At 41.8% G+C, this 26,522-nt stretch overlaps 2 protein-coding genes across 2 annotated transcripts in view; one reads left to right on the forward strand and one right to left on the reverse strand.

Annotated features, from left to right (window-relative positions):
• CDCA2 (cell division cycle associated 2) overlaps positions 1–23,771 on the reverse strand; it is a 43,480-nt gene extending 19,709 nt beyond the window's left edge. The window contains exons 1-10 of the mRNA XM_005902986.3: positions 23,319–23,771; positions 22,399–22,462; positions 22,133–22,306; positions 20,732–20,877; positions 8,921–9,071; positions 7,416–7,618; positions 5,421–5,508; positions 4,127–4,335; positions 3,254–3,338; positions 2,398–2,615 (exon numbers count right to left, since the gene is read on the reverse strand). Coding sequence (XP_005903048.2) covers positions 2,398–2,615; positions 3,254–3,338; positions 4,127–4,335; positions 5,421–5,508; positions 7,416–7,618; positions 8,921–9,071; positions 20,732–20,877; positions 22,133–22,306; positions 22,399–22,462 — 1,338 coding nt within the window. The 5' untranslated portion in view covers positions 23,319–23,771. The remainder of the gene's footprint in view (positions 1–2,397; positions 2,616–3,253; positions 3,339–4,126; positions 4,336–5,420; positions 5,509–7,415; positions 7,619–8,920; positions 9,072–20,731; positions 20,878–22,132; positions 22,307–22,398; positions 22,463–23,318) is intronic.
• Positions 23,772–24,410: 639 nt separating this feature from the next.
• The window catches only part of KCTD9 (potassium channel tetramerization domain containing 9), an 81,718-nt gene continuing 79,606 nt past the window's right edge, over positions 24,411–26,522 (forward strand). Inside the window, exon 1 of the mRNA XM_005902985.2 lies at positions 24,411–24,561. Coding sequence (XP_005903047.1) covers positions 24,514–24,561 — 48 coding nt within the window. The 5' untranslated portion in view covers positions 24,411–24,513. The remainder of the gene's footprint in view (positions 24,562–26,522) is intronic.

The raw sequence follows: 26,522 nt of genomic DNA on the forward strand, positions 1-26,522 counted from the left end.
GGTGTCTGTTCCTCTCTGGCTCCTTTGAGGCCATTTATTGTTGATTTTGCCTTTTCATACTGTTCATGGGGTTCTCAAGGCAAGAATACTCAAGTGGTTCCCTTCTGATTTTAAGCTTTCTGTATGTTACGTTTCCTGTGCTGGGAATTTGATGAACTTTAGGATCAATGGGCTTCTAATTCTAAAAAATCTGAACATTTTTCAGCCACTGCTTTTCAAGTATGTTTTTTCTGTTCCTTTCACTATCTCCTCGCCTTTGGGAACACTCATTACAAGCATATTACACCACCTGAAGTTGTCCCAGATCATGAATTGTCTGCTTATTCTTGTTTAGTCTTTTTCTCTGTGTCACTGAGAATAATTTCTATTGCTACATCTTCAAATTCACTGATCTTTTCTCTTGCAGTCTCTAATATGCTATTAATCTCACCCAATACATTTTTTATTCCTGGAGATTTTAACGTATAGAATTTGATTTGGGTCTTTGCTTTATCTTTTGTGTTCTTAAGCTCAATCTTTTCTCACATTATTGCACGCACAAGAAATATAGTTAAAATAACTCCTTGTCTCTCCACAAATGTTACCATAGGTATCATGTCTGGGTCTATTCTTACTGATTGATTTGTCCCCTCATTATGGCACTGTTCCCTACACAACTACTAATTTTTACTTGAATGCCAGACATTTTGAATTTAATGTTATTTGGTGCTAGGTAGTTTTGTTTTGGTGGGAAGGATCAAACCATTTTATTGAGGGCTTTCAGAGGAGGGGTGAAGGGTTGGTGGACAATTACATCTGATGCCTGTAACCTGGGTCGGATCTCCACAGCTTCACAGTTGCTCAAAGTACTTCTTATATTCTTGGGTTTAATTATGCAATGCAGCTACATGAATACAAGTTGGCTGTTAGTTTAATTCTGCTCCATTTAATGAGTCAATACTCTGAGCATCTAACACCCTATGAATTATAAGATTTTGCTACGAGGGTTGGTGTGAACACAATTCCTGGCCTATGTGCATGCATGCTAAGTCACTTCAGTCGTGTTCAACTCTTTGTGACCCTATGGGCTGTAGCCCACCAGGCTCCTCTGTCCATGGAATTCTCTAGGCAAGAATACTGGAGTGGGTTGCCATGCCCTCCCTCCACGGGGTCTTCCCGACAAAGGGACTGAACCCACGTCTCTAACATCTCTTGCACTGGCGGGTGCATTCTTTGCCACAAGTACCACCTGGGAAGCCCTGTGTGAGCTCTAGGCATTTCCTTCTGCTCATTTCAGCGATTCCTCCCTGGCCTGTGGCAGTTTACTCACAAAGGTATGTACACCAGCACTGACCCTTAGCAGATCTCCAGAGTTCTCTCTGTGCAAGTCTCTTCTCTGGTATTTTACCTGGCGAACTCCAGCCTCCTTCACCTTCCCAGGCCCAAACTCCATCTTCTCAACTCAGGGAGACTTCCAGGCTCCGTCGAGGTAACGTCTCCCTGTGCTGCAGCCTGGAAATCCAGCCCCAGCAGCAAGATGGGGCTCTCATGAGGTTTACCTCCCCTGTTACCCAGGGATTACTGTCTGTGCTTCCAGTAGCCACTGTCTGTGAACCACTGTTTCTTATCTTTTTCTTTGGCTTTTGAGTTCTTTTTCACGGGAATATAAATTAGGTCCCTCTTACTCCATCTTGGCCAAAAGCAGAATATTCTTATTTCAAGGTATAATAGCGAGAGAGAATGAAAAACAGTCCCAATGTAAAATGGGTAAGTAAAATTAATAGGTAATTCTAAGAAATTCAAATGGCCTACAAACATGTGAAAATGTTCGAACCTCACTAACAAAATTTTCAAGTCATCTTTTTCTCCTATTAAGCTATTAAAAAAAAAAGTACAGTTAATACTCAGGGTTTACAAAGATATAATAAAATAGGATTACTTATAGTACTGTGAGTTCAAACAAGTACATACTTTCTGAATGCTAATTTAGCACTATGTATAAAAAAAATTCGAAAATTGTTCATATTCCTGAATCCAGTTATCCTACCTGTAGAAATTTAGAAGAACAATTTATATTTATAATATATTGATTCTAAGATTGTTGCTCTTTCACATCTTAACATCTTTGAAATCTGAGCACATGGTGTGTGTCAGTTTAACTTTCAGCATTTTTTCTCAAAGAACGGCACATCTTACAATCAGTAAGGTTCCAAGAAATATGCTATGTTCAAGGAGTCATGGAAGTTATTGTTTTTAACAGGAGAAAACTGGTAGTAATCTAGCTAGAAAATGCATTAACTTATATCATGACCCACTATTCATTTTGTTTCATGATTTCAAAGCATAATTACTGCTCATGCAAATAGGTGAGGTATGATGAAAACAGAAACAAGTCTGTTTCACACTTTCCATACTTACAAGATTCTCTTCCTTGTCATCAAAATTTGGTTGAGGTAACCACTCAGGAACTGGAGATTGTTCAAGTAGCGGGGGACTGAGGCTACTTAAATCCTTTTTACGGACAGGTGTTTGTCCTTTACGCAGTGGAGTGTTAGCTGGCAAAGATTCATCAAACACTTCAGGGCTTAGGTCCTCTCCGAAAGTAACTCTCTTCCTCTTCTTTGTATTTGGCAAGGCTGTGAAGGTGAAAGTGAAGGCCACTCAGTGGTGTCTGACTCTTTGCGACCCCATGGACTATACAGTCCATGGAATTCTCCAGGCCAGAATACTGGAGTGGGTAGCCTTTCCCTTCTCCAAGAGATCTTCTCAACCCAGGAATCAAACCCAGGTCTCCCGCACTGGAAAGGCTAGTACTTCACAATTTTCTTGACCTTCTGTAGATAATTACATTTCTTATCTAAAAGGCATATCCTAGAATCTTAACATCACTGGATTGGCTATTCATATAATACAAAACATAGTTTGTAGAGAGAAAAAAAGTTTAAAATGGAAGAGATATACAATATTTCCAATTAAAATGTGGTAATAAAATTTAAGTAAATTTTGCATGCTGAATTTAGATGACAAGAATGGTATATCATTTCCTCTACAAATTTCACCATTATACAAAAATGGATAGATGAAGTGGATAGAACCAATTCTGAGACTCTCTAGAGAGATTCCATCCCCCACCTCTCAAGTTATCTTCATTCCCAGGTAATTTCAGAAGCATCAGGCATCAGCAGGTCATTGAAAAGATCACAGACTATCTCAGATGTTTTTAATAACAAGAAAAGTATATCCACATGCTTCAAAATAAACCTGAAGTTCTTACCTGCTGTTTGTTCTTTGCAACTGTTTGCAAGACTGGAGGTTAAGCTTGGACAAGTCTCATCATTATAGAGGTTGTCAAGGTGTTCCTAAACAAAATAAACAACCATGAATAATTTTACATTTATAAATACACATACACAGTCATTAAGAATGGCAACTTGGAATTCCTTTTCTGCCAAGGATAGATACTATACAGTACTGCAGATTACCTTTACTTTCATAATTGATCTAACTTAAATACCATGATATTAGCCACAAAGAAAAACTGGGTTTCCTAGTTATTACTCTAGTAAGTAGTTTTAAGCCAAAATGAAAAAACAGGAATCCATAATGTGGGCTAAATTCATTTCCTCCTTTTGGATCTGGCAAATGAAGTTAAGGAAAATATGAGTGGCCAGAATTACAGTGTACTCTGGACAGTGTCAACTGAGGTATACTGTATAAATGATCTGAAGTATAAGACTTTCCCCAAAACAAGAAAAAAAACAAGTATGTAAATAGCATAATACGGTGTTTTGGCTTTTTTTTTTTTTTTTAATGTGCACTATTTTTATTTTATTTGGACCATTTTAAAAGTTTTTATTGACTTTGTTACAATATTGCTTCTGTTATGTTTTGTGTTTTGTGGTTTTTTTTTTTGGCCAGGAGGCATGTGGAATCTTCAACATACTATATTCCACACTGAGTGTAAATAAAAAAGTAAAGAGCAAAAAGAAAGTGCCCAGTGCTACTACAAGTGAGAAAGAGGAGGCAAAAAAAATTATGGTGAGACATTTTCCATTAGGCCTGTATGACATAATATTTCAGAGGTACTTATGGGAACCAAAAGCAGTCTTTATTCGATTTGCTTTAGGAGGTGTAGCTTTCTACTGACCTGCAGGCTTTCTACACACAGCTTCACAGCGGGTTTCTTCAGTACAGAACGTAGGACAAACGTCTTGGAGGACGGAAGGTCCTTCTGGCACAGTGGGGTAACCAGGGACCTGACTTCGGGAGCTGTGTCTGTGCTCACTTCTGTACATTTATCAACTGAAACGGCATCATTGGATCCTCTCTCTTCTACGGAGGCAGCATCCTGGATTCCTACAACACAGAGTTGTAACCATGAGGGGGGCAGACGTCTGAATCAGTCCATTCTACACCAAAGGTAGTGTGTATTTGCAAAGGGAGGAACATGCTCCTCAGATATTCAACCCTAAGACATCCTGCTTAGAGTGTAACATCTGGGATTTCATTTGGAAATACAAAGAAAAAAAAAGAGAGAAAAGTGGCACTGGTCACAGCTTTTAGTTCAAATCAAACTACTGAGGGAAAAGGTAAGGAAGGTATTTCGGCTCCATGCAAAGTTAAACAGGAATCCTTGGCTCAGCTATTAACTGTTAACCTGCCTCCACTCATGACACTTATGATGGCCATCATGAAACTAACCTGAGCTAGACAATGAATCTTGACCAATTTTAGTGCTGCAAACAGAAGCATTTTTAGGATGTCAGCCTGGTAGGAGGGAGAGGACAAGATGCTGAAGAGAAAGATTATTAAATAAAACAATTCACATTCTGTGTTGTCTAGCTGCTAAGTCATGTCTGACTCTTTGCAACCCTGTGGACTATAGCCTACCAGGCTCCTCTGTCTATGGGATTTCCCAGGTAAGAATTCTGGAGTGGGTTGCCATTTCCTCCTCGAGGGGATCTTCTTGACCCAGGTATCGAACCTGTGTTTCCTGCACTGGCAGGCAGCTTCTTCACCACTGAGTCACCAGGGAAGCCCTCACGTGCCGTTAAACAAGCCAAGGATCCCCCGCAAATTCTCATAGAAGACCACTGCCTGCTGACTGACACGTAACACATAGATTCTGGGTGCTTAAGAGATACAGTGATAAACACGACAGTCAAAGCCTCCATGGCCTGAGAACAAAGAGACAACATAAAGTATAGGAACTGGGAGGTGCAGAAGGAAGGAGCTGGCTGTGCCTGTAAAAGGGCAGTACGTCATCTCTCATACAACAAGAGCTCTAAAACATTTCTACTAAACCATGAGCTCCTAAAATGCAAGGAATGGTTTCAGTGTGTCCAAATGTTCACACATAAGTAAATCAACCACAAATGTCTACTGAAAAAACATTTCATGGGTAAATCAGCACAGGTACCAAGGAAAAAAGTCATACTTACCACTTGAAGCCTCTGTAAGTTCTGAAAGTAGAGGAGACTCATTCATTAAACATCCACACTGTAGATTTAAATCAGATGCAGAAGATTTCTTGGGGGGCAAAAACAGTGAAGAAGTATTAAATTTTATTATTTATAGGATTACTATTTTTATAAAGATTTGAGTTAGCATTACAGATTATCTGGAAATCTGATGTTAAATCAATCAATACATCACTTCATTATCTAGTTAATTTTTACAGAAGTATGTAGGAATAAAACTAAAAACAGAGTATTCATTCTCACTGACTCCTAAACATCCAATCCAACAATGCTCAATTCCCTAGGAAGTGTTCACAGGGCATAGTTTTTGCTGCCTTATTGTTTGAAGTCTAGAAAACTATGTTAACTACTTTCCTTAAAGAGGAAATTCTCAAAATAATGAAAAACAAAATTACTAATCAAACAACAGAAGATATCAAAAGCTAGAAAGGGAAAACCATTAATGGTCAGGGTAGAAAACACACTCCTATTAATAGGGAAACCATTTCTAAATCATGATGTGTCCAAAAATTAATCAAAATTCTGATTAAAAAATTACCATCAGATGATTTCATATCAACTAGAACAGGGCAGAGAGAGCAGAGATTATAAGCGACTCTGAGATACACGTGAAACTCATGGGTCCTGATGGTTGACCATAATGGGCAGCAAACATCTATTAAGCCAGTCTAGACAGGATCAACAGGACATGTGCTGGAGCTACATGACAGAGAAGGTGCAAGGTAAAAAGCTTCCACTCTACTGGCATAAGGTGTCTTCTCTCACTAAAGAAACAGGAACCTACTGTATCAAAGCAAAACTCAGGGTCATGAGAGAACTAGCTACCTGTTTACACTTGTGTGAAGGTCGAGGATCCTCAGGTTGGTGGTGCTAGTGGTAAAGGATCTGCCTGCCAATGCAGGAGACGTAAGAGATGCGGGTTTGATCTCTGGGTTGGGAAGACCCCCAAGAGGAGGGCATGGTAACCCACTTCAGTATTCTTGCCTGGAGAATCCCACAGACAGAGGAGCCTTGTGGGCTATGGTCCATACGGTCTCAAAGAGTCAGACGTGACTGATGCAACTAAGCACGCACACACGCAAGGATCTGCAACAGTATTATTGAACTCGTGTTGCTTATCATCTTTTGATGATGTTGACAGCCTCTAGGCAGTTATAAGCAACAACAAAAAAACCCCTATGGCTACTTGAAAGAAGTGGGGAGAGGAAGAGAAAAATTGCTAAATGACACCTTGCTTTCCAGCCGGTGTTAAACCAGTGAGGGGCTGCAACGCAGACATGACAGACCCCAGACCTTGGGGGTACAGCCCAAGTGTAACCATCACCTCATTTACCAGGTCTATGTAAGTAAGATGCTCATATGTCTACTGCCTACAGAGACAAAATGCTGTTCAAGGGCGGGACTGGGACTTTCTCACCATGGTACCATTGGTATCTAGAATAATACATCGCAAATAGAAGATCACAGGGCTTCATTTTGCATAGTGTTTTTCATATCAAAAGCAACATATTGATCAAAGCAGTCTATCACAGCCAGTAAGCCAACCAACCACATAAAAATTTAACAAGCAGGAAATCCCTCATACACACACAATTAAAACCCAGCTCAAATATAGTAATAGCATGTTGTTGTTCCTGTTTAGTCACTAAGTCAAGTCCAAATCTTCTGCAACCCTGTGGATGGTAGTCCTACCAGGCTCCTCTGTCCATGGGATTTCCCAGGCAAGAATACTAGAGTGGATTGTCATTTCCTTCTCCAGGGGATCTTCCAGACTCAGGGACTGAACCTGAGTCTCCTACATTGGCAGGTGGGTTCCTTTACCACCGACCCACCTGGGAAGCCCCAAACACTGCAACACAACGTACATAAGTACAATTGCAAAAGGGCATTGACAGTCCTCAAACTGCTAGCTCGAAAGACCAAAACTGCATTTCCTGTTCCCAGTAAGTGCATTACCTGGGAGAGACCAGCACAAGTTTCAACAGCACACTTCATGTCTGTACTGGGACAAGCAGCCATATTAACACCGCAGGCCTGGAGATCAACCGCATCAGTTAGATTTACGTCAGAGCTGCTTGGAGAGGATAGTCTCCGACGTTTGGACGATGACTGTGCAGAGAACTCAGACAGCTGACATTCACCAAGACTTTCCTTTTTGGCTAGGTACACAAAACAAAATAAAAGCAAAACGCAGGTTCCAAGATTTTCTTTTACAATAGCATTTGAAAACTGCACCCATCATTATAATTTCATGATGTAATTTAATGCTTGAACATAAATCCTTTAACAATGAAAAGGAAAATCTAGTAGTACATTTTTATTCAAAAAAGGAAATCTAACTGAAATGCAAGACAACATGACTACTAAAAAGATAACAATTATCAGAATTAACTTTCTTTGGGCTTTCAAAAGATACACCAAGATATATTTGCATTTCTGATATAATATCTCATTCTATTTTTTTAATTTAAAATGAAACCTTTTCTTTTGAACATTTTAAAGGATGTGGTTATGTTCCAATATTGGTTCTGTTCTGACTGTATATGATTTTATGAAAAATACAGCCACAATTTTTCCTGGGGACAAAAAGGGAATTTAATTGTCCACAGAATTTATAGCAATTATGTAAATAAAATATCTTAAAGCTCAGATAAAAACTGAAAAATAGGTAAGTTACAAATCACCAATATAAATGAGTGTATGGGAGCTGGTTGTGTACTGCAGAGGCAGATGCCCTGGATTTGTATTAGTAACAATGCCCTGCAATCAAGTAGGTGTTGAAATGCACCTGAAGATGGTTCAACAAACAAAACCATTTGGAACCTTAGGATTATGTCGATTATAGCAAGGCCAGGATTTTGTCTAGTTCTGGGGTCTGAAATGCTTTGTGATTGGAAAATCAAAAGTGACAGAAAAAATTATCAAAAAGTTACAATCTAAAATTTATGGTAAAGAGTATGGCAGGCTATTGAGATGTCAGAATAAATATATCTGTTTACAATATCAGGGTTGGGTGTTTGGTATTCATATAAATGCTTACCAAAATTAATAATAATCCTCTAAAAAACCAAGGGTTTGACAGAAAAACAACAAAATTCTGTAAGCAATTATCCTTCAATATAAAAATAAATTAAAAAAGAAAAAAAAAAAGAAGGGTTGTTCACCCAAATCTATGGGCAGGCCCAATTTTAAAGATGAAGCAGTCCATGGGCTCTGACATTGTAACATTTAACACTTAATTGTGGCCATATGAAAACATAAGGTGTATGCTCAGGAATGATGTTTTTTCAAGAGAAATCAGAAATCTAGATTTTTGTGTGAAACATCCCAAATTTTAAATGTTATGGCTCTATTCAGAAAAGATAGCTTTCACACTATAGAAGTAAATCTTTTTTTTAATATCTCAGAGGTTTGTCTCAAAAGATGCAAAAGTCCAAACAGACTGAATTCTTTCTACTCACTCGAGCCTCTGGTCTTGAACACTCCTTCCGCCTCTGAGAATTCAGGACAGTCAGTCATTTTCTCGTTTTCCTTTATGGAGTTAAAAGCCAAATGGAAGGCAGACATTTGCTCTCTTAAAGAATAAACATTTCGATACAAAGCAGGGCTGCCCTGTTAAAATATAGAAGCACAGAGGACATTACAAATCAAGCCAAAGATGGGCTTTTTGAAGATCAGAGGTAAAAAGTTAATAGAGAAGAGACCCTCCTCCCTTGAATCGAACATTTTTTAAACATTTTTTTTATTTTCTGGCCATGCCACTCAGCATGTGGGATCTTAGTTCCCTAAGAGTCGAACCTGTGCCCCTGCAGTGGAAGGATTCCCTTTAGTGGAACCATGGAGTCTTAACTACTAGATCAGCAGGGAAGTCCCAAATCATGTATTTTTAGTCTGAACATTCAGTGTGCTGCCCTCATCTCTATTTCTCCTCTCTCCTACTTGTGCTGAGTCGCTCAGTTGTGTGTGACTCTTTGCGACTCCATGGACTGTAGCCCGCCAGGCTCCTCTGTCCATGGGATTCTCCAGGCAAGAATACTGGAGTGGGTTGCCATGTCCTCCTCCAGGGGATCTTCCCAACTCAGGGATCAAAGCCAAGTCTCCCGCATTGCAGGCAGATTCTTTACCATCTGAGTCAGCAGGGAAGCCCAAGGATACTGGAGTGGGTAGCCTATCCCTTCTCCAGCAGGTCTTCCCAACCCAGGAATCAAACTGGGGTCTTCTGAATTGCAGATGCATTATTTACTGGCTGAACTACCAGGCAAGCCTTACCAAAGAGCAATAGCTACTCTTTGGTAGCTATTAAAAGTTTATATTACTATAAACATGGAGCAACAGGTTGGCCAGTACTAATATTGACAAACCCATGGAGGAGAGAAGAGAAGTCTGTCTGTAGTAGATGGGAAGCACTTTAAAAAGAAACCCAGACAAAACACATCCCAATTATTTGAGAGTTATACAAATCTTTACATTCGATGACTTCCCTGGTGACTCAGATGGTAAAGAATCTGTCTGCAACCTGAGAGACGCAGGTTTGATCCCTAGGTCAGGAAGATTCCCTGAAGAAGGAAATGGCAACCCACTCTAGTATTCTTGCCTAGAGAATTCCATGGACAGAGGAGCCTAATGGGCTATAGTCCATGAGGTCACAAAGAGTCGGACACAACAGAGTGACTAACACTTTTACTTTCATGAACGTTGAGTTATATATGTTGTTTACATATGATGTATATTATCTCTTAAAAACTGTACAGAAGAACTTTTCTTCCAAAGAGGAAATATGGATGAACAGCAGACGCATGAAACGATGCTCAACATCACTAATCATTAGGGAAATGCAAATCAAAACCTCAGTGAGGTATCACCTCACAGCTGTCAGCATAGCTATCATCAAAAAGTTCACAGATCAGGACTTCACTGGTGGTCCAGTGGTTAAGACTCCATGCTTCACTGCAGGGGGCATGGGCTTGATCCCTGGATGGTAACTAAGATTCTGCATGCCACATGGTGTGACCAAAAAAAAAAGGAACCCTCATTGCTGTTGGGAGGAATGGAAATTGGTGTAGCCACTGTGGAAAATAGTACGGAGGTCTCTGAAAGAACTAAAAATAGAACTACCACATGATCCAGCAATTCTCCTGGATATATAACCCCCTAAAACCTCTAACTCGAAGAGATATATGAACCCCAATGTTCATAGCATTATTTTCAACTGCCAAGATATGAAAGCAACCTAAGCATCCATCAGCAGACCAATGGATACACAGTCTGTGTACTGGAACATCCACAATATACTGGAATACTACTCAGCCATAAAAAGACTGTAATTTTGCCACCTGCATCAAATGCACTTGGAAGGCATCCTATTAACTGAAATCAGACAGACAAAGACAAATACTGTACGATATCACTTATATGTGAATCTAAAAAACACAGCAAAAATAAAAACACAGCGAACTAGAGAATATAACAAAAAACAATCAGACAGCTCTAGAGAACAAAATACTTTTTATGGGACGGGAGTAATATGGATTGGGGGGGTGGTGAGTGGGAGGTACAAACTAGTGGATGTAACACTGGTTACAAGGATATATTGTACAACACAGGGAATATAACCAATACTTTGTAATACCTATAAGCAGAATATAAACTTTAGAAATTATATAAAAAGTAAAAATTAAAAAATTAAAATCAGTATTAAGAATGTTTTGTCTACACAGTTAGTGAAGGGTTTACCCAATAATAAAAAGAGAGAGAGACTATATGGAGATTAAGGTTACAGGAAAACAACAAATTCTGGAGACAGAGCTACAAAGAAGGGACAAGAAGAAACTATTTGGAAATTTTACCAAATTTTGCTAAAAATAACATTTGACGATCTGCCTTGGCCCCTGTGTCATGTGGAGGTCTCAGTATAACTAGTTCCATCCACGCTGGTCTCTATTCATTTCCATCCATATACACACCAGGGGCCAGAACAAGAGACAGATGTTCTGCAGTAGCTTGGATACCTTCCTACACATATCCTCTCTCCTTTGGCAACCCTGAGCTAAATCTTTCTGATGTCATAGGGGGCTTACTTCCTCAGAGGTGAAAGCTAGTCATTTGCTCAAACTACAAAGCCAAATAGTTAAAACAGAGCTCTCTGGAAACTCTGCTAACAGCTGAAGAGTCATCAAATTAAATTGGTACTAGCAGAGGTGGGGGTAGGGAGCTTCCCTGGTGGTCAGTGGTAAAGAACCTGTCTGCCAAAGCAGGAGCTGTTTGGTCGCCCAGTTGTGTCCAATGCTTTGTGATCCCATGAACTGTAGCCCACCAGACTCTTCTCCGTGGGATTTCCCAGGCAAGAATATTGGAGTGAGCTACCATTTCCTTCTCCAGCCAATGTAGGAGACATGGGTTTAATCCCTGATCTGGGACGATCCCCTGGAGAAGGAAATGGCAACCCACTCCAATATTCCTGCCTGGAAATCTCATGGACAGAGCAGCCTGGCAGGCTACAGTTCATGAAGTCGCCAAAGAGTCAGACACGACTTAGTGACTAAACAACCACGAGCAGGGGTAGAAGTGCCAGATAAATGTGATGTATAATGTAAGAGTTCTGTTACCCGTAAAATAAATTACTGATTAAGTTCTCTATCTAGAACTTCTCCCTCCCACCACCCCCATCTGTATTATTTAGACTAACATATTTCCACTGATTTGGAGCTTACAGCAATTTAAGGAATTCCACTAATAAGCAAAAATAAAAAAATACTTCCCTTTAAGATATCATATGGAGAAAACCCTGTTAAAATCTTGAAGCCATGTTTGATGATGAATCTGCTCATACTCTTGATTTTATTCCCAGTTAAATACATTCATAAAGCCAACTTTGTTACATAATAGAACATTTAAAATTCAAACAGGTTGACACTGTAAACCTTTATGACATAAACAGCACGTGACACTCATAAAAAGCTGGTTGGTGGTCAACTCTCATCTGAGATACAGAGAAAGAAAGGGTTTATCCTAAAGCCATACAATTTATGTTTAATGTACCTTTTTTGTAAACTTATATTTGAACATGGGAAGGTTAGGTTTAATCTCCTAGGAGTCTGGCCCATTTTGAAATCTGCTTTAAACAAATTAAAGGTTCCCCAGTCAAAATCATTGTTCCTCTATTTTCTGATGGAGAAAGAGAACAACGTTCATATACGAAAAGTAAAGGAAGCATTAAAAAACATACTGCTTTTTTTGGATACTCTTGTCTTAGGAATTATATCATTCAGTCAACATTCTTTCCCTGTGCCAGAAACCATTTGAAAGGCTCAGAATACAGGAGGAAATGACTTTCTAGAGTAAATTCTGAAAATGTATTCATATAATTTCAAGTACAAGAGGTGCCACTGAGAAGCTAAAAAAGGAGTGTGATTCGGTAATAACAGTGCTGCTCTACTTGAGTCAGGACAGCACTCCCTCTGAAGTAACAGCTGAGTTGAAACGAAAACATTAAGTGGGAGACTAAAGAATTCACCTGCAATGCATGAGAACTGGGTTCGAATCCTGGGTCAGGAAGATCCCCTGCAGAAGGGAATGGCAACCCACTCCAGTATTCTTGCTTGGAGAATCCCATGGACAGAGGCATCCACAGGATCGCAGCGAGTCGGACAAGACTCACTGACCAACACTATGAATATGAATGAAAGGAAGATACGAGAAGAGGGAGGCATTCTGCAAGAACAAGGCAGAACAAGAGGCCTGGAATGCAGAGAGGATGCGGCAGAAAGAAGGCAAGGGGGCCCAGAAAATGGCAGGAGACAGGGAGCTGAGGATGGAGTGGGCAGGGCTCGGATCAGGGAGGGCATGAAGGCTTCGAGATGTGGTTTGAGTTTAACTGAAGGCATAACAGGAATCCACGGGAAGGTTTTAAGATGCAGAGTGATTGATCTGATTCATACTTTAGCATTTTTATTATTTTTGTTGTTGTTGTACCCCACGGCATGTGAAATCTTTGTTTCCCAGTCAGGGATTGAACCTGCGCTCCCTTGCATTGGAAGGGTGGAGTCTTAACCACTGGACTGCCAAGCAAGTCCCTTATTCGTACTTGAAGTGTATCGCTCTGACTGCTCTGCGGGATGGTGGATGGATCAGGGAAGGTGAGAAGTAAGGAGACTAGTTATGAAGAAGCTGCTGGTGATTTAGGTAGAAAGCACATAAGGGCTGTAGCAGCCAAGCTGAGAGATATGAGAGCTTACAGAGAGGTTTCTGAAATGAAGTGAAAAGGCAATGCTGTGTTGGATGTGAGAGATTAAAAGGAAATGAAACCGAGGAAGACTGGCAGGTTGTTGGCCAGAGCAACTGGACGATGGTGTGTGCTGAGATGGGGAAATGGTGGGGAATGGAAACCTAGACTTTAGCTGTGACCATGTAATGGTCAGTGTTCTTGCCTGAAGAATCCCAGGGACAGAGAAGCCTAGTGGGCTGCTGTCTATGGGGTCGCACAGAGTTGGACCCGACTGAAGCGACTTAGCAGTAGCAGCAGCATGTAATGCTCGAAGTGCTTACTGAAACACCAAAGGGAAGATGCTGAATAGGCAAGAGGGTATCTGAGTATGAGCTCGACAGAACTTTGGGCCAATGTTACGAGTCACAAGTCTATAGACAATGTCCAAAGTCATGGGAAAGGATTATTTTACATAAGGAAAGCAACAAGATGGGGGCAGAGGAGAGCCTGGGGCGCTCAAACATTTTTGAGGGGAGAACCAAAAAAGGGAGATCTGCAGAGGCAGGGATGACAATAACAAGAAGAAAATGAGGTGAGTTTGGTATCCCCAAGAGCCAAGCAAAGTGCTTCAAGGAGGGAGTAGCTGCTGCTGCTGCTAAGTCACTTCAGTAGTGTCCAACTCTGTGCGACCCCATAGACGGCAGCCTACCAGGCTCTCCCGTCCCTGGGATTCTCCAGGCAAGAACACTGGACTGGGTTGCCATTTCCTTCTCCAATGCATGAAAGTGAAAAGTGGAAGTGAAGTCGCTCAGTTGTGTCTGACCCTCAGCGACCCCATGGACTGCAGCCTTCCAGGCTCCTCTGTCCATGGGATTTTCCAGGCAAGAGTACTGGAGTGGGGTGCCATTGCCCTCTCCGAGGGAGTAGCTGAGTTCAGTCAAATGCTGAGGCAAGGCTGATTAAGATGCAAAGTAAGACTTAATCAATCATGGTCTTGGCCAAGGTGTGGGCCATTTGGGATCAAGGCAGAAGCCCAGGTGGAGTGGCTACAGTCACTGGAGACGATGGAAGAGGAGTGAGACAGGACAGACAACTGTTCAAGGAGTTTCCCGTGAGGGACAGGCACAGAAATGGGACGCCATGGGGGTCTAGAGAAAGTTAAGTGGCAGTCGCTCAGTCATGTCTGACTATGTCCCCATGTACTGCAGCCCACCAGGCTCCTCTGTCCATGGGATCCTCCAGGCAAGAATACTGGAGAGGGTTGCCATTTCCTCCTCTAGGGGATCTTCCTAACCCAGGAACTGAACATGCGTTTCCTGCACTGCAGGCAGATTCTTTACTGTCTGAGTCACCAGGGAATCCCCTAGGGAAAGTTAAAGGGACAGATAAAGATTTGTTTGTGCTAAAGGAAAATGTCTCAAAAGAAAAGGCTGGATAAGACAAATGCAGAAGGGAAAACAGGTGAAAATAACACACATGGTCACAATAACATAAAGACTTGAATACTCAAGTAACTTATCTACTGGGAAGTTGTAAAGGATGGGAAGTGCATATCTATGTTTATGATAAAAGGGATGAGGAAGAAAGAGGGCTAATTTTTCATTGAACACAGTAGGAAGTCACTAGCTAATCCCTTAATACTGAAAGAATAAGAAGCAGCAATTAGGAAAAAAAAAAAAGAAAAGACATCCAAGTTGGAAAGGGAAAAATAAAACTGTCACCATTTTCATATGACATATGTACAAACACAACCACACTCAAAAACTGTTGGAATAAAGAAATTCAATAAAATTGCAGAGTACAAAATGAACATACAAAAATCTGTTGTGTTTCTACACTCAAATAAAGAATTATAGGAAAAAAGATTTAAGAGAACATGTACATCTGTATCAAAAAGAATAAAATACTAAGAAATAAACTGAACCAAGGAAGTGAAAGATCTGTATCTTGAAAACTGTAAGACACTGATGAAAGGAACTGAAAAAAGGCACAAATAAATGGAAAGGTATTTTGTGCTCGGGTACTAGAAGAAGCACTTGTTAAAAGGTCCACACTACCCAAAACAATCTCCAGATTCACTGCAACCCCTGCCTAAATTTTAACAGCCAAGGGAACATTTCATGCAAAGATGGGCACAATAAAGGACAGAAATGGTATGGACCTAACAGAAGCAGAAGATATTAAGAAGAGGTGGCAAGAATACACAGAAGAACTGTACAAAAAAGGTCTTCACTACCAAGATAATCACGATGGTGTGATCACTCACACTTACCTATAGCCAGACATCCTGGAATGTGAAGTCAAGTGGGCCTTAGAAAGCATCACTACGAACAAAGCTAGTGGAGGTGATGGAATTCCAGTTGAGCTATTCCAAATCCTGAAAGATGATGCTGTGAAAGTGCTGCACTCAACATGCCAGCAAATTTGGAAAACTCAGCAGTGGCCACAGGACTGGAAAAGGTCCATTTTCATTCCAATCCCAAAGAAAGGCAATGACAAAGAATGCTCAAACTACCACACAATTGCACTCATCTCACACGCTAGTAAAGTAATGCTCAAAATTCTCCAAGCCAGGTTTCAGCAATATGTGAACCGTGAACTTGCTGATGTTCAAGCTGGTTTTAGAAAAGGCAGAGAAACCAGAGATCAAATTGCCAACATCCATTGGATCATGGAAAAAGCAAGAGAGTTCCAGAAAAACATCTATTTCTGTTTTATTGACTATGCCAAAGCCTTTGACTGTGTGGATCACAATAAACTGTGGAAAATGCTGAAAGAGATGGGAATACCAGACCACCTGACCTGCCTCTTGAGAAACCTGTATGCAGATCAGGAAGCAACAGTTAGAACTGGACATGGAACAACAGACTGGTTCCAAATAGGAAAAGGAGTACATCAAGGCTGTATATTGTCACCCTGCTTATTTAACTTATATGCAGAGTACATCATGAGAAACGCTGGACTGGAAGAAGCACAAGCTGGAATCAAGATTGCCGGGAGAAATATCAATATCCTCAGATATGCAGGTGACACCACCCTTATGGCAGAAAGTGAAGAACTAAGAGCCTCTTGATGAAAGTGAAAGAAGAGAGTGAAAAAGTTGGCTTAAAGCTCAACATTCAGAAAACGAAGATCATGGCATCCAGTACCATCACTTCATGGGAAATAGATGGGGGAACAGTGGAAACAGTGTCAGACTTTATTTTTTTGGGCTCCAAAATCACTGCAGATGGTGATTGCAGCCATGAAATTAAAAGACGCTTACTCCTTGGAAGGAAAGTTATGACCAACCTAGATAGCATATTCAAAAGCAGAGACATTACTTTGCCAACAAAGGTTCGTCTAGTCAAGGCTATGGTTTTTCCTATGGTCATGTATGGATGTGAGAGCTGGACTGTGAAGAAGGCTGAGCACCGAAGAATTGATGCTTTTGAACTGTGGTGTTGGAGAAGACTCTTGAGAGTCCCTTGGACTGCAAGGAGATCCAACCAGTCCATTCTGAAGGAGATCAGCCGGGGGATTTCTTTGGAAGGAATGATGCTAAAGCTGAAACTCCAGTACTTTGGCCACTTCATGCGAAGAGTTGACTCACTGGAAAAGACTCTGATACTGGGAGGGATTGGGGGCAGGAGGGAAAGGGGACGACAGAGGATGAGATGGCTGGATGGCATCACTGACTCGATGGAGGTGAGTCTGAGTGAACTCTGGGAGTTGATGATGGACAGGGAGGCCTGGCGTGCTGTGATTCATGGGGTCGCAGAGTCGGACACGACTGAGCGACTGAACTGAACTGAACGGAACTAAAATATCACAGAAATGAAACGAACAATCCTCAAGCTTGTTGTTGTTCAGTCGCTTGGTGGTCTCTGACTCTCTGCAGCCCCATGCACCACAACACGCCAGGCTTCCCTGTCCTTCACTGTCTGCTGGAGTTTGATCAGACTCTGTGACTGAGCACGAGCAATTTTCAAAGTGTCGCACTTTTAAATGTGAACAGAGTCAAGGATCACTAGGCATCTGAAGAAAAGATTTGAGCGTGAGCCAGAACCTAAAACAATTAAGTAGTAAAATGAGACCCCGAGATCTAAGGAAGAAAAACCTATAATGTCCTCAACAGGCCACCATGAGAGATAGTCCCATCATGATATTTTATAACAGCAGGAATGGAGCTTCCAGAATGAAAAAGAAGGCCAAACAAAGGATAGGGAATCAAAGATAAGTTGAATGAATGAAGGAATGAATAGGATTTTTTCATTCTCTAAGCTAAAATACAACAGAAAATGCCTTCAAAATTTCAAAATTTTGAAGGAAAATAGGTCCAACCCAGATTTCGATACAGGATATATCATAATTCAATTATGTTGGTAGGATAAACTTTGTCAGATATGCAGAGGCTCCAGAAAAATGAGGCAGTACACCAAGAAAAGATATGAGATTATGGAGAAAGGAAATACAAATAGCACAGAAAAAGGAAATTACCAAGGATGGTGAAAGGAAGTCATGAAGTGACAGCTGTCCAGCAAATCTAGATCGAAGCCAATCTAAGTCAGAGGGCACTTAGAAATGAGAAAAGAATAGATGGACTCCTAAGATTTACAGTTCTGTCAGAGTGTAGGGATTCTCAAGATTACACGATAAAAGATTAAACAAACAAAGAAACAAAAAATGCAGGAGATGCAGGTTCGATCCCTGGGTTGGGAAGATTTCCTGAAGAAAATGGCAACCCACTCTAGTATTCTTTATTCTTGCCTGGAGAATCCCATGGACAGAGGAGCCTGGCAGGCTACAGTCCAGGGGTTGCAAAGAGTTGGATGCAGCTGTGTACACACACACACAAGCACACAAACACCATAGATAATACACAAGAAACCCTTATTTAAACCAACATTGTAATTGGTTGTATTGGCAGGAAGGGGAAAGTGTTGGAATAGTTTTGGTTAGGAGATGTGAGAGCACAAAACCCTCATTTTTCACAGAAATAAAAACAATGACAGCAAATCTAAAACATAGGGACTTGCCTGGTGGTCCAGTGATTAAGACTCCACGCTTCCAATGTCGTGGCTGCAGGTTTGATCCCTGATTGGGGAACTAAGATCTCACGTGGCGTGCAGCACAGCCAAAACAACAACAAATACCACGCTCCAGGCAGAGTTGTAATTACTTCATGTGTATTGATTTATTCATCCTCATAAAACTCTTGCTATTATTATAACCCATTTTATACATGAGGAAACGGACACAGAAGTCAACTAATCTGCCAAAGTCACAATGAACTAACAATAAACCCAAGAATCAAACACCAGCAATACAACCCCACAGGCCATGCTGCCATCTACTCTAACACAGTTCTCAAGTCTTTACACTCTAAAAAATGACTGAGCACTTCAAAGACTCTCAATTCATGTGGGTTGTATCTATCAAGAGTATTTCAAGAACTTTTTCAGAATTGTGGACATTTTTCTTTAATGCACCATAAAATTCAATAAAGATTTCTTAAAGGTTAGTTGCAATGTCAAATACGAAGTTCAAATTAGTTAAAAATTAGTCAAAAGTTCAAGTTAGGCCAATGAACTTTTCATATTAGGTTATGTTAGAATCCATGGGCTTATCCTGCAACTTGAAGGTATATTTTGCAAGCACTTGTCATGCAGAAAATACTGGTTCATTCAGCTGTGCGTATCTTTCAAATGCTGACATATTTTATTATGCAATATCCAAACATCACATTCATTAATAGCCTCACGGACCCATCAGAAAAGCAGTCACTGGGAAGTTGTCCAGTAAGTTCAGAGTGGTGGTGAATACAAGTTTTTCATAATTCTGATTCTCTCTCAAAAACTTGAATTTTTTTCATTGGGAAGAAATACCTGTCTTTCCTTGAAACGGCAAGTTCACTGTTCATTTCTGAGAAAATGCCAGCCACATTCCCAAGTCTGGCTAACCGTGTCTGTTTGTCAAATAAATATGATGTTCCATGAAAATAATAGCTAGTTCAACTCTCAGCGCCGACCAGTCACATCCACGATTTTTCTGGAAACATCCACCACACTTTGGTATGTACTTTGAAAGTGCGTGGATTCCACTTCCCATTTCATCACTCATAATATTTCAGGGTTGAAAAATTAAAATGGATGATTTTTTTATTGCTTCATCAAGGAAGTTAAGTGATACTGGACTTATTATTATTTCCTGTGAATGCTGAACAGTGATGAAGGTAAAATGACTGCTTGGTGCTATCAGCTTTTACACCATGAATATAACATCAATAGAGTGAAAAAAAGGGCAAATTAACATCCTAGTGCTGTTTCAAAACATACTTTTGACCTCATGGACCTCTTGGATGGGACTCACAGATTCCCAGGAACTTACAGATAACTTTTGAGAAGGCTTGCAGTGCAGTAAACAGCCTTCCATATACACAGGGTCTAAAACTGAAAGATAAAGAAGTGCCAATAGGTGTACCTTTTCAAATAGGAAGGTCCAGACCAAAAGAGCCAAAGAAGGACAAGCCAGAGACCGTCTTTCACCACAAGTCTTCTACTATTTGACTTTTTAGAAGCATTTATTAGTCTAATAAAAATTGGTAAAAACATCTAAATACTTTCCCATCAATAGACAAATACTTAGCTCCTTTCCACAAAGTTATCCCAAATATATTTTATGGGGTGGGGTGGGGGGGAACTCTTATATCTTGACACGCCAATGCATAGCAGTTATTATTAGACACTTACAGATGAAACATTAAAAGAAGAAGGTTGGAAAAACAAACACTGCCTCACCTCATTACACAAAACCAGAAAGCAACTAGACAACAATTGGCAAATAAAATAGAAAGCACTTCCAGAATGCCATTTCCATACAGCATCTCATAACTCTTACTAGATCCATGCTCAACATCAACATTTCTGCTAAGGTCAAAATCTCTGTAAGACACAGAGAAGATATTCTCTCATCAGATTCAAAACAGGTGAGGTGCACTGCAGAGCTCCAACACTGTACAAAAGCTTTCTAAACAGAGCAAAACATCCTCCTAGAAGAATTCATGATGGAACTTAGAAGAACACCATACCTGAAAAGGGGAAGTCTGGGTCAATGAAGCATTCTTTAAACTCCGCTGCTCGGCAACGAAACGAATTAGATGGTTTGTTTCAGGAAGGCCCCGAAGACCAACTGTAGAGCGCCGTCTGGATTTTTTAAGGTAGGGTGATGACTTTCCTGTAATGAAAACTCTCTTTTATGTTGGAACAAAACAAAAGGCAATCATCAGTAATCATGCCCTGAATACCCCCATGATCCACTAGCCTGAGAGAGAACATGGTAAAAAAGTGATACAGAAATCTAAATGGAAAACTGTAAGGAAGACTGGTCAAACATCATCAGTTTTTGGGTAGGGACCTTTGTTTTCACTACTGATTTATTCCATGCCCTGGAGCTGTGCCCAGAATATAGAAAGCGTTTATCAAATAGTTGTATAACACATTTGAATTAACACGCCTCATATTTTGTTTCATATTTCCTGCACAGGATTGGTATCACTTGCTTTGGACTAAGAATTTCCCTTTATGTGAATTAGTCTAATCTCCAAGGACAATCTCCCCCTTGGCACATACTTTCAAGTTCTGCTATCTCAAGACGATTTGTTTCTCCTTGATATTTGTCTACCTTCAGCACATTACCCTGAATTCCAGCTGCACACCTAAACACACAAAATAAGTCTAGCTTTCTAAAGGTCTAAGAGCGTTCTTCTTCTTCTTTTTTTTAAAAAGTTGTGGCATGCAGGATCTAGTTTCCAGACCAGAGATCCAACCTTGGTCCCCTGCATTGGGAGCCTGGAGTCTTAACCACTGGACCACCAGGGAAGTACCAAGTGGGATGTTCTTGAGAAGGAAGCACAGGATGGTTTGCCACTATGGTCTTGTCTCCATTATGTGTTATTAAGCTAGTGCCCTTTGGCTTTCAAGCACATTTTCCTCCATACTTAAATGCTGTTATCTAATTCCATTCCTATTATTTGTCTTTTTCTTTCTTCTCCAGGAAAAACAGACTTCAAAAGTGAATTTTACTTCTACTCTGTAAGGGAGATAAGCCTGGGTCAATTTTCTGTTTGTAAGTTTGAAGAGGCATACCCTACTCTTTCAATTTCATATTTTCTTAGTTGCCTTTCAACTTTCTCTCATTTTTGCTATACATGACTGTTAAATGAATTACTATTTAGGGCATACACTCTCCTGTATTCCATGTGTTGAGTCAAAGAGCAATTTGCACACATATCTTTCTCCAGTTTAAATACAGAGCATAGCTGTGAATCAGGAACAACATCATCTTGGTGCCCTGGCACCCTGATCTAGTAAGTTTGAGAGCGAATCAATTTAGATACATAGCATACTAAGCTAGATGGGGTAGGTGAACAGTACAGAGTTTAATTTTTAAACTTTTAAAAGCATTGCAACAAAGGGACAACAGTTCTTACCTGAAGAGTTATTTACAAAGCTTTCAGGTGAAATTCCCAATTGCTCCACAGTTACTGTGGAAAAGTTCAAAGGTGATTTAAAAGTCTCTGATGTGTAACAATTAGGAGTCATTTCAGCTGCCTGCTTGTGGGGAGTTACAAGCTTCCCATTTCCCAAAACTAAAGGGGTTTTTCCTGAAACAGACAACATGTGGTAGAGGTTAAACATCATTAGAAGATAAATATTTAAACCTTAAATTTCACAGAGACAAAAGATCTCTACATACCAGCGTTATTAATAGGAGACTCCTTGGTTTGAAGGGGCTCGCTCTCTTGTGAACAAGTATCCATCTAAAGAGAGAGAGGAGGAAAAAGAAAAATAACCTCACCTCCAAGATTAATGTGATTTGATTGAGATCCTCTTTCAAGACTGAATTTTAATACAATCCATGTTGTTGCTGTTTAGTCGCCAAGTCGTGTTCTTTTGTGTCCCCATGGACTGTAGCCGGCCAGGCTCCTCTTTCCATGGGATATCCCAGGCAAGAATACTGGAGTGGGTTGCCATTTCCTTCTCCAGGGGATCTTCCCGACCCAGGAAATTGAACCAGACAGCTCCTACGCTGACAGGCGGATTTTTTTTTACCAGGGAAGCCCAACACAGTCTACTACACTGGCACGAAAACAGATGTCAAAAGACTACTTTAGGACCTCAAATTAAAGAAGAATGGAGGAGACTGCTCTTCGGGATGAAACGAAGCAGACCCCGTAAGCCAAGGATTTTTAACCTTAGGGAACATCAGACTCATCTGGGCACTCTGTTAGAGACGCACCTTTTGCAGACTCCCCAAAATTCAGGAGGTTTGCCCAGACCTCAGGAGTTTGCACGTTAAAAAGCACGCGGGTGATCCAGTGGAACACACTGCTGAGAAAACCCCCCGAAGAAACAGATCTGCGGCACTGTGCTGTGCTTAGTCGTGTCCGACTCTGCGACCCCATGGACTGTAGACAGCCAGGCTCCTCTGTCCATGGGACTATCCAGGCAAGAAGACTGGAGTGGGTTGCCATTCCCTTCTCCCGGGCATCTTCCCAACCCAGGGATCGAACCCAGGCCTTCCGCATTGCAGGCGGATTCTTTACCGTCAGAGCTACCAAGGAAGCCCTGAATCTGCACTAGTCTCTGAAATCCGAACCAGATCACTTGCCTTACCTCCCGTAGGGTTTATTTTGAACGCTACTCCGATGAATGTTGGGGCTGCCGTGCCTTCTAGATCTCGGCTCTTTGGTCCTGAAGCATTCTCTCGAGAAAACAACTATCGGCCGCCAAGCCATCCGCGGGGGGCTCCCAGATCCCCCGCCGCCAACACCCCAACCTGCGACCAGAGTCCCTTACAGCCTTCCTTCCGCGAGGGCTCGGACCGCCGCCTGATTCAAATCGCCGCCCCGCCTCCTAGGCGTCCGGGCGTTACTCTGCGAATCTCTACGCCGCCACCACATGCACGTGTGCGCGCGCACCCCGAACCCTGCCAGGCCTCTACATCGCCGTCCCAGGAACAGGAGAGGCTTCGTGGGCTCGAAGAGACACCACCACTAGCTGCCGATAACACACTGACCAAAGAGACCAGCTGTTGACCTCTGTCCGCAGGGACTACTTTCTGTGACAGCCTCGCGGAAGAGCCCTGCGGATAGTTTTTTGTACCGTACCCCGCCTTTCGATTGGATGCTGCAAACTTCGAAAAGAATCATTGGACCAATCAGGACAGAAAAGCGGACCGGCTCTTACCCAATCAGCGAGCCCCAGCCTCAGCCGTTTCCTCTGTGGGTTGGGCGAGGGGGAGGTGTTAAAGTTGGGAGGCGCTGACTGGTTATGGATCACTTCCAGCGCTCCACCTCCTTCTCTCAAACCCCGCCTTCGTATGCAGATTACTTCTACCTGGTGTTGGCTTTGCGCCTGCTCAGTAATGCTTTGAGCCGCCGTTCGGCTCCAGGTTGAGCTCTGATTGGCTGATAACCCTTCCCTGTCGGCTAGACTGCAGCCTCTCTTCCCTCCTTCCACCTGGGTTGGGTTAGTAAGAGCCCACCCAGTGCAGGGGGATGATTGGTTGAGTGCTGCCCTGCGCTGCCGGATGATTGGCGGAGCTTAGAGTCAGTCTGGGAGAGGTGGGGGAAGGGCCCCAGACTGACTGAAGAGCCCAGGGGCGGGGTGGGAAGGAGGACCGGCCAACCTTGGGGTGTGGGACGGAGTGTGCGTGCTTGTGTGTGTGTGTGTCAGTAAAGGAAGGAAGGTGGCGAAGGGAGGAGAGTCCGAGTGGGTGGAGGGAGGGGAAGGGCGGGAGCAGAAAAAGGTGGGAGGAGAGACAGGTGGGAGGGTGGCGACTCACTCAGGATCCGGTGGGGGCAACGCAATGAGGCGGGTGACCCTGTTCCTTAACGGCAGCCCCAAGAATGGAAAGGTAAGGGGGTCGGGAGGAGGCGAGGCGGGCCGGGCTGCGGGGGGCGAGGGCAGCGGAGTGCGGAGCGGGCTTGCGGGGCAGAGGGCTGAAGTTGGGGAGAGGGACTGGAAGCGGGGAGGTGGGCGTGCGCCGGGGCAGGGGGCGTCAGGGAGGAGGCCGACCTTGGGTCCCTGAGGCCTCCCCAACCCTGGGATCCCTAGCCCGCGCCTGCCCTTGGACTCCCCAGCTGCTCTGGGGACCGGCGCAGGTCAGTTTGGGCTTAAATGTTCTCAAGACCAGGTGTGGGTCCTGGAGTACAGAGGACTTGGAGGGCGTGGGGACGGTCACTGTCACCTGATGCTCAAATTCCGCTTCCCACCTCCGCCAAGACCCTGCTGCCCCCCGCCCGTGGCTGCAGAAGGCGCTGGTTCCCACCTTCGTGCTGAGTAATGGTCCGCTCCAGAAAGTGTTGGTTAACAACTAAAGCATTTAAGGGTGATCAGGTGAAAACAATTAAAACTTTCTATCCGTGGCTAAGTAAAACGTTCTCTCAGCCTAAGTCGTATAGAGGGATGAAATAATAGTGACATTTTCTAGATGGTCACCCCCCCCCCCACCCACCTTTTAGGATCCCACAGCACCACCGCCGCCAAAACTTCTGTACTCGCTTTATTAATATTTCGTACTATTTTAGTTTCTTAGAGGACTGGGACAATAGACCGAAGTGGATGGATTGGACATTACTCTTTGCTGTGTTAGGCCTTTGTTGAGGGTGTGGTGCTGAATATTTTTCCATCGCTGGAGCAAGCCAAAATGTATCCTGTTCCTTCTCAGCCCCTTGCCCCACCCATGAAAGTTGTTCGGCGTCTTTGGAAAATTTGACCGTTCAAGGCAGACATTTATGGTGTGGCTAAATGACATCTAGAAATTACTAAGCAACAGAGTCGGAGTTGAAGATTGGGCTCCCTGTCTTATCTGCCAGCATGTTTTCCGCATCTTTTGCACACACTGTAAATTTTTAAATAGCGCAATTGTGCCACGGTATAAAAAAAATGGCTTTCCAACTACTCTGCAGTTTTGAGTAAAAGTGCTCTAAAGATTTGAACCACGCTGTAGTTTTTTGACTGCAATTATCGTGTTCTTCTGGTTTTTAGAGATTTAATATTCATTAAAAGAGAAGTAGCATAAATTCAAGTAATTGAGTTTTCATAAATTCTTCACAACATTCACTTTATTTCTGACTATTAACTTTTTCTGTACCTGGTTTGTCTGTTGATAACTACTACTCATAACCCAAAACCTATGTTGTTACTGAAAGAAATATTTAGTATATCCAAAGTTAAAATTGTAGTATGTTCTTGAAAACAGGCCTGTGACTGACCCTTTTCTTCAACGTCTCTGCTATGTTATTTCATGGAAGACAAGATGTTTAGACCCAGCCATAAATTTTTAACTACTTCTCCTGAAACTACTGAGTTTTATTCTTGTCAAAAATTGGCTGGCTTAGTCTTGCCATATTTTTATTAAGGTGGCTTTTTTTTTTTTTTTAAACGTACTTTTGACTAGGTTAGCTTTTTGGATTTAAATATTAGTTTACTTAAATATTTTGCTAGAGAATCTCGGAAATTGGAAAAAACTTCTCAAATAGTTAATTACAAACATTATAAAAACTCATATTGGAAAAGGCTAATATGATTCAATATTGAAAGTTAAGTCAGGGGCTTCCCTGGTGGTCCAGTGGTTAGGATTCCATGCTTTCACAGCCGAGGGTGCAGGTTCAATCCTTGATCGGGGAACTAAGATCCCACAGGCAGTGCGAATCAACAAAAAAAAATTAAAAAGACATGTGATAATCTTTACTGCTTAACTGAAAAACATATTCTGTGCCAAAGTTTTCAGTGTTTCCTCCCCTCCCCTTAAACTGATTAAAAAAAAAAATACTGATTTTAAAAATTACTCTTATTTGACCAAAGAGAGCAGAA

The sequence above is a fragment of the Bos mutus genome, chromosome 8, assembly GCF_027580195.1.
Source record: "Bos mutus isolate GX-2022 chromosome 8, NWIPB_WYAK_1.1, whole genome shotgun sequence".
Classification (NCBI taxonomy): Eukaryota; Metazoa; Chordata; class Mammalia; order Artiodactyla; family Bovidae; genus Bos; species Bos mutus.